At 34.7% G+C, this 9,123-nt stretch overlaps 1 protein-coding gene across 1 annotated transcript in view; it reads left to right on the top strand.

Annotated features, from left to right (window-relative positions):
- Positions 1-5,399: 5,399 nt before the first annotated feature.
- The window catches only part of LOC100373327 (protein mono-ADP-ribosyltransferase PARP4-like), a 209,758-nt gene continuing 206,034 nt past the window's right edge, over positions 5,400-9,123 (top strand). Inside the window, exons 1-2 of the mRNA XM_085505344.1 lie at positions 5,400-5,573; positions 8,705-8,858. Coding sequence (XP_085361470.1) covers positions 8,730-8,858 — 129 coding nt within the window. The 5' untranslated portion in view covers positions 5,400-5,573; positions 8,705-8,729. The remainder of the gene's footprint in view (positions 5,574-8,704; positions 8,859-9,123) is intronic.

Raw genomic sequence — 9,123 nt, 5'->3', positions numbered from 1 at the left:
TCAAATATCAGGCCCGTAGTTTGGGGAGGTTCGGGGGGATCGGTCGAACCCCCTAAATTTTGGAAGTGAATAGATTTATTATCGTAGATTAGAACATAATAAACAAACAGTATTAATTAAAATAATTATCATCGTTTAAATCACTTGACTCAGTGAGGTAACTATCAGATTCAGCAGCTGATGTTAAATATTAAAACAACATTGAAAAAATAATGTAATGGTAGTCATTCTCTGAATGATGTGGTGGTCCTGAATACGGCCGTTTGTCTTGTGCGAGTGTTCGCCCAGTTAGTAAAGTGTCGAACGGGATTGACACAACACGACACTGTACTTTCCTAGTTTGGTTCATTAGTTTTGTATTTTTAAATGATGGCATATACACTTTTTGTTGCAAGTGTATCAGCCAAATGTAGTCAACTTATTGTATTAGTACTGTAGCCTGTGTTATTGGACAATAGTGTATAGCTACGGATTTAACAGATCATTAAAAAAATGCCGAAGATTTATCGTCACGAGTTGTATAGGTCGAATAGCTCCTTGCAGCCAACAATTTACCCCACTGTGTTGCTTCAGCACTGAAACTATGCGACGAATCATATTTTTCAAACATATTTTTTTACACGTTTTTTGTTTTGATGTCTTAGAAAATTTACTATATTTTTAGTGGGTTCATAAAAAGGAGATGTAGTCATTGAAGTCCATTGAGACTGCTGCTAAACCGCCCTCTAAAAACAGATTTACAATGAACCAAAACATTTACATACTGTAAGAAACATATATGGTATGCCATTGGTTAGTGCATTTAATTTGTTTGATGCAATCATTGTGCCAGCTATTTCTTATGGTAGCGATATGGGGGTACACAAATTCGGAAATCGAGAGGGTACAGACAACATTTTGCAGATATCTACTTAGCGTGAATAGTTGTACTAACAATGTAGCGATGTTGAATGAATGTGGAAGGCTACCATTATGCTGTAGTTATTTTAAGCGTTGTATCTCATATTGGTTAAAATTAGTTGAAGTAAAAAATAGCTGGAACCCCAAAACATGTTATATCATGCTTAAACGATTAGACAAAACCGGCAGACTTACTTGGGATACCCACATAAAAATCGCCTGTTCAAATATGGTTTCGGCATTGTCTGGTTTGAAAAACAAGTTGGAGATACTGCACATTTCTTAGAGATATTTACTCAAAGAATAAAAACAATTTGTCAGCAAGAATGGCATGCCTCAATTTCACAATCATCAGGCTGTGCACTTTCGGAAAAATCAAAGTAGTATTAAAACCTGGGAGATTTATTGGCAAGCAATTATAGACTGAAATATATACTGACGAGTTTTCGCTGTTTTGGCCATAAACAATGTTGAATTAGGTAGACACACAAAAATATAGTTAGATCAATGAATGTTTAGTTTTTGCAGTGATATGCTTGAATTTAGCATGGTAGAAAATGAAATTCACTTTGTTTTTATATGTCCATTTTAAATGATCTTAGGGTTGATCTTTTGTCAAATAATGCAATATGCAATTTTGCAAATACTGACAGTCTGGGTTTACTTCGTCGCTACACAAACTGCCACACCATTTATCAACTAGCTCTGTGTCTTTTAAAAGTTTTCGAGCGACGAGATGAATATTAATCCAGCTTAACTTAGTACCATATGTTTATATGGATGTTGTATTGTTTTTAAAACGTGCTATGCACTTTTCTACTCATTACATTTTCTACGATGGGCTGAGGCCCTGTACAGAAATAAAATTACATAATACAAAATTGACTAATACTAAAATGAATAATTGTAGACAGATTTCGACATGAAATCGTGTCACTTTTATGTGCGCTAACATCTGCGAAGAGCGAAAAAACTCGTGAGTAGCATTCAACCTTAAAATGCTTAGACAATAATACTATGATACGTATAGTCTTGTCTTTTTTGTGTACAACATTTTGCCGTAGTGGATCTAGGGTGTGGATGCGTTAGTCTGTGGGTGGGGAATGGCTCAGGACCCCTTCTCTAAAATCATATGGTAAAATAGTTCAATGATGTTATGTGAAATAACTTACCAACGTAACACAAAGTAAATCAATTGAATTTAAAACCGAGAATATAAAAATGCCTGTAACAAAGCTCAAAGACACTTTTTTAATATTATAAAATTCACACGTTTCACGTCAAATATATTATTTTTGTTTTCGAACCCCCTATTCAAAAGTGCTGGCTACGGGCCTGAATATGCATATATAATTAGTTTTCAGCTTTTCCATCAGTATCTCAAGTACCTCAGACTACTATAGCAGTCTGAGCAAATAATAGTCATCGTATTTTAATGAATCTTGGTACATAAATTCTCTAAGACAATGGTAAGAATGACCTAATTAAATACATCTAATATAATTACCTAATTTGCATAATACTTTGCATTAAACTGGATATCAGCCAACAACCATGCGTTTACCATGCTTCGTAGCAGTTGAATTCATTCACATTGTTGTATTATGTTTAATATGTTCTTGAGATAATACCGAATCAGCAAACTTTATTATGGATTTAAATCGGTTAAAAAATTGCGGTTAATTGTCAATTGATTCGATTATTGTTGACCTGATGTGTGACATGGTCATGAGCAAATATACCATTATCATAGTAATGATGTACTGAGTATGGATACTAATACGCAGGTTAAAATTAATATATTTGTTGATGTTTTGCTTTTTTTTGTAGTACTTTTAGCCCCTTGAAACATTTGTTGTAACGGAGGTTGTTCAGATCGTTAAGCCTTTGCGATCAGAAAATTAGAGAAAAAAAAGAAGAAAAAAAGCACAATAAGATCTGATAACGTAATTTGTGGTGATAAAGAGTGTCCCACAGTTCTTTTAGTGAAGGTGGCAACTCATGTTCTGAATTGTCGATAAAATGCGGGTCATGAAGTTGAACTGTGTTGAATTCAATCATTTGGTAGATCTGAAACAGTATCCCCAGTGGTCTACGGTTAAACATTGAAATAGAGTTGAAATTGTGCGTCTTTGACTTCAATTCTAGCTACCAGCAATAGCGTGAAGCTAAGTGGTGGAATATGGCACGTTTTGCTTATGAGAGGTATCACAAAGGGGCATCAGTAAATTGTACCCAAAATAGCTTTTGTGACGGACAATGTAATCCTTACAATAACATGATTGGCTGAGATTTTGAAAGCGTGTAGTATGCTCTGATCGCATAGCTTTCAATATCAGTTTCGAATGATTTTGGTCAGTGGGCGCGCTTTTGCCATACACAGTTCTGTTTGAATAATGTCCTGCCCATCTCTATCAGGATGAATACCATTTGGATGGTAACAACACAGAAGTGGGGTTTTCTAAAACGGCGAGTACTGAAACTCTTTTGGAACTTTTTCAAAGTGAAATACCTCCAACACAAAATCGAATACATACAGAAAACAAAGAACAAACGCGTTCATGGCATTTCGGTCTCTGTATTATTACAATTATTAGTATTTAAATATTCCAACTACCTTTGATGTGAATGCCATAAAAATGGTATTCCACGTGTTGCAGTGTTTCATAGAATTATTGATAGATTTGTGAAGAATGTGCATTTTGGTGGTCTTGATTACAATCACAAAATAAAAAGCTCCATTTCGTTGGAACATAAAGGTATTTTGTGGGATATGACAGTCATACAATGTGTATGGATACTGGTATTTGTCTACCATATAGCGTGTACACTTGGCATGTACATATTTAGCGAGGAAAAGATGAACAATTAAAACCAGAATTTATCAACAACGTTAAAAATAAGTTGTTATTAGGGTACATCAATCCAAAATATATTGTACGCTGTATTATACTTTGCCAGGCATAATACATTTCTTGTGTACCCACCGACGAACTATTTTATCGGTGACTACTGGGCAGTAGTAACAGCTAAATAGTATATCCGACACCACACCACAGGAATAGCTGAGCCGAATACCAGTATATGACGGAAATGTTCTGGTGTGCCAGAATAGAACTGTGGAAAAGTTTAAGATTCCAGCTGGTAAAGTCACGTGTACAAATATTATAAAATAACGTTTTGCCTGATCATGCTTTCCTATGTTATGACTAAAAATATATTTATTGGATATTACCCGAAAACACCAAATGCGATTTCACACGTGGTTTGCTAAATTAGCCTATTTTGTTGTCCTCTCGTGCTGTCCTTCAAGTTGTTTCATTCCTTAATTCAGTTGAATAGACATGTGTCCCTATGGCACCTTCTCAGAGAACGTGTGAACTTTCTGGCCCTCACAAGACTGTTTTCACGAACAGATGAGATAAATCAACGATCCTCACGGTGCGTACTAGTAGTACAGTAAGTGAATAGACTTCAGTCTAAACCGAGCCAAGAAAAACCTATATTTAACAAAAATGATTGAAATGCAGATGTTCTACACATTATTCTGTAATTATTTATGAATGATTGATTAACATTTTAAATACTAGTAGTCTTCGGACTTTATAATATGCAAATTGCAGAACACTTTTTGCTCCAAAATGTCTGTTCTTCTCCGCTGTTTGGGTTCACACTATTGCCGCCAAAAAGGACTGCCGTGTTGACAGACTATACGTCATTGATTTCCTGAGAATTCTCGTTAATTTGTCAGTGAGAGTATCGGACAAGGAAATAATTCGCATTTTGTTTCTGGATGGGGGCGTGGCATGCTACCCTCTCGTATTGATAAGGGTAGCTCTGGTACATGTTACAGGAAATAAAAACGGCATTTTACGTTTTTACAAGAAATAAAATGAAAGTTTAATGAATAAAATGAATGTTTTTACACTTTACAGATAAAGCAAATTCCTAATTACATTTTACATTTTTATAATGTTTTTGATAATTTGTGTTTAAGAATCAAAATTGGAAATTGCGTACGAATTACAACATTTATTTCGGAACATGCTTTATATGCTTACAAAAATATCTTTGTACAAATTACGGACGAATAAAATAGCTGATTACATTTTACATCTTGCCCATGTCTACGAATTTACGTTTTTTATTTATTTAAATTACATTATTACGAAAATACCCCTTGCCGACCCTCTGATAACGGATGCACTAGTATTTTCACATCCATACGTAAGTTTGGTTGTTACTGTAGAGGTCCAGAAAGAAAAAATAGTCACATAGAGAAGCAAAACTTTAGACCAAATAGACATCTCGAAAGTATTATACAAAACAATATGTGAAAGAAAAATATGTATATTTTTATGCCATCTCCGGGTCTATATATTAATGTCTATAGTAGATTTGTTGTGTGTTTTCCTAATGTGTACTGTAAACAGTTTCTCTATCAACGTGAACTCTACCCCGGTGATTTTATGATCGAATGGTGAACTTTGACCCACGAACCGGATACACAATACTAGCGTGTGCGTGACGTCACTTTCCTAAACAAGAACTGTGAGTCAATGCCGTACGATGTGGATGTGGTGACGCTACAAATGATGACAAAACTTGCTAAAACTTAAACAAACGTGGGCATTTGGAGATCTGCTTTTCAACTACACAGAAGTACATATCAGGTAGGCACACAACAATGATCGCATGTTCATGCTGTGTGACACGCTCGGATCAAGCGATCGTTAAATTTTGTCAGTGAGAGTGTCCTGCGTACACGGAAATAATTTGCAGGTTTTTTTTGGTGGGGGCGTGGTATGCTACCCTGGCAAATCCTAATACTAGTACTAGTAATTCGAAGACTACTATTCAGGCAGGTAAAACAACTTGAACGGCAGTTTTCCGTATTGAAAACGGATGTACTAGTATTTGCACGGTCATACACAACTTAGAAGTTGCCTTGAATACCTTACCGTACACCGTGACCAGGTGTTCTGTACTTTTGATTGCACCGATCAACTAATATCCTTGTGATCCACAATAACTTAGGTTCACGTATGCGATGTATTTCACCCTTTACTTGTCAACACCAGTCATAGCTGGCAGGAGTGTATGGTATTGATATAGCAATACAATTCCTAAATTGTGCACACTCAGCAGAATTTATCAAGTATAATGTGACCTTAAAATTATTTCCTCAAGAATGTGTTGCAGGACTGTGATTAGAGTAAGCTCGTTTCATGGAGTTCCAAAGCAGAAATAATGTAATTGCATGAATGACTATCAGGAACCTGTAGGCTCTAAGCCAGTCAAAATGGTTGTTGGAAAGCATTGATTTGAGTTACTGTAAAATACTTTGTTTTTTGATAAATTTGATTTTTGAAAAGTGATATTTTTACAGGATCTATAGTAAAAATAAATTGCTAGAGGAAATACAGTTATTTACAGTAGCCTCTCACACAGTTATTTTGCTGAAACCTGACCAAATTTGTTATTTGTTGAAAAAACAAAATTAAAATTTACTAGTAAATACAATGTCACATTCGTAGTGAATGAATCTCGGCCAGTGGACTTTAATTGCCTTCCCATTGAGTTTGTAGCACACTCACCCAGGGTAGGGGGTTGACCCTTTTTGGTGTCTTCTGGGGTCTTCTGATCATGAGTCCGATGCAACAACCACTATGCTACTGGTGACCGGTCTCAATTCTCAATATTTTAGTATCTTCTTATCAGGCTGTGATTTAATTAGTTTTAAATTCTGTTCATATAATGATCAATAATTTTATTTTCTTGACAGTCAAATTAACTTCTCTCACACTAACAGTCATCGTTGTTGTGATTGTGAAAATGTTTTGACACTGTGCAACAAAGCTCACAAATTTTATTTGCATATTCAGTCAACGAGAATAGTGATTATGTATTCTCATTGTAGTTGGGTCGTCCTAACTAAGGGATTAACATTTCTGGCCCTGGCAATAACCCATTCTAGGCGTGAGTGTTTTAGGTTGGCCTAAATATTTAAGTTTGTGTTCACACACAAAATTTAGGCAAGCATAAGGTTGGTCTTATTTCCTGATGTGATACAACCTGGTATGTCATTATCTCTTTATGAATATGTATGAGATAATTTGATACAGACAAATCAGTAATAAAAACAGTAATGTACACTAGTATAGTAACTGGTGTATCTATGTGACTATCTTGCAATGCCTTTGTTCAAATTGAAATTTGAAAAATAACAAAAAAAACATTTTGACACTTTTAGTACATATTTACCTTGATTCATAATGTCAAATAATTAATGTAATACCAAGACATCAAAGCTTTAAAATTGCAGAGCTAAAATATTGGGGGGGGGGGGAGGGGGGGGGGGGTAAAGGTTATCAGCACAAGCGTAACCACTATGATGTAACAACCAAAACATGACTTGAATGGCATTACTGGATGAGCTGCATTTATTTTTAACTTATTTCGAACTTTATCTATTATTTCAAACTAGATGTTGAATTTTCAGTTAAAGTTATTATTTTGACTGTTTGTTAAACTACTCGGTTTTAACACTTTTATACATTATTATTGGCTTGTTCATAGTCTAAAGATGTAACATGCAACATCGTTGTCTGAAAGCCTCCATGGATTGCTGAAATTACAAAAATGGTGTCAAAAGGCTATGATTTCAACACTTATAAGAAACTGTGTGTGAACCCAAGTATTGAGATCCCCATCTTTTTAATTTTCTTTTTAATCTTGTTACCATGGCAGCCACACTTGCAAAATACACTGTACCATAACAACTTAGGAGATACCACCATTGCATAGCATTCCATTTTGATAAAAACAACGATAAAGCATACACACTGATTTTGGTCAGATGGGGGAGGGGGGGGGGGTCACTTAAATACAAAGCAAAATGTTTCGTAAAATACATACCAGAAAGGCAAGCTGTTTATTCAAGATATTTGATCATTGGTAGTCCAACAGTTGAAGACTATTAGATGAAAAACACCATATTTGGAATGTCTCAAAGTAGAGCACCCAACCCAGGTGTTACATCAAAAGAGATGGAACACTAAGATAAAGACGTCTCATTTCAACATTGTAAAATTTTTATTTTTAAATTCTGTATGTGACTGATTTGACAAGAAATTTGAATTATGAACTTGAATTTGAACTGAATGAAATCACAAACTATGTAGAGTGTTCAATAACTCATATATGAACAATAACTTTAATAAATATTAATAATTTCCTTGGTAAAAATATATTATATAATTTTCTCCATAAAAACGAAATAATTGGTAAGCAACCTGAATATCAACGATGTAGTTGCTCAAGTTGAACCACCTTAATGATTCCAAAATACTACCTCAAACATTGTGAACTGAAGAGATGTAATGATCTATGTCATTCAACAACTCACTAACTCCAGTGGGTGTGTCCAGTTATTTGATGTATACTTGAATTATTTACGTAGGACACTGAAATGAAACCTCCATTATCACAGCTTGTGTGCCATAAGTAAAAAAGGAGTTTTCAACAGTACCTTCAAACTTTGAACACTTTTTTATCTTTAATCATTCAGCCCACAAAATATATTTTTGTGAAAATACGTATATTTGTGTTTTATTTGATCCACAGACAAAAGCCACCCCCAAGTTAGTAGCATGTGTATGCACATGAAATGCAGCACACAAACATTCTCTTATTTATTATCAATGAAAGAGAGTAGACATCATAAGTGTCACTCTTGTTTTTGTTATCTTAAAGTACAACTCATTGGTAGTACACTAAATTGTATGCTTTCTCATATTTCCAGTGAATTCCAAGTCACAATATTCACAATGGGGATATTTACCAAGTGTCAGATTACACTTGAACTTGGTACAAGTATACAGTTTAAAAAGAAACAAGAAATAAAGAAGAAAATTACAGAAAATGATGGTATTATCTCTTATATCATCACTAAAAAGGTAAGATTGTTTACAAATCTAAAATTACCTTTAATGGAAGAAATCCTAAAATATTTTTTTTTTTAAATATTTTTTGTGCCAGGCGACAGTAGAATGTCACTGTTGTCTCTCCTGACTTTTCTTTGTATGTGCAAATTGCAAGTGCTGACACATAGTGCATTTTTGACACAGAAGTCGTATTCATGTTTGGGAGTACATGACAGGGATGTGCGGCTATCTTTCTATCAAATGGCAATTTAATGCGCTATCCTGGCGTCAACCAGGC

Source organism: Saccoglossus kowalevskii, chromosome 11, assembly GCF_978046115.1.
Source record: "Saccoglossus kowalevskii chromosome 11, keSacKowa6.1, whole genome shotgun sequence".
Taxonomy (NCBI): Eukaryota; Metazoa; Hemichordata; class Enteropneusta; family Harrimaniidae; genus Saccoglossus; species Saccoglossus kowalevskii.
The sequence above is the reverse complement of the archived record's forward strand: the minus strand, read 5'-3'. Positions and strand labels throughout refer to the sequence as shown.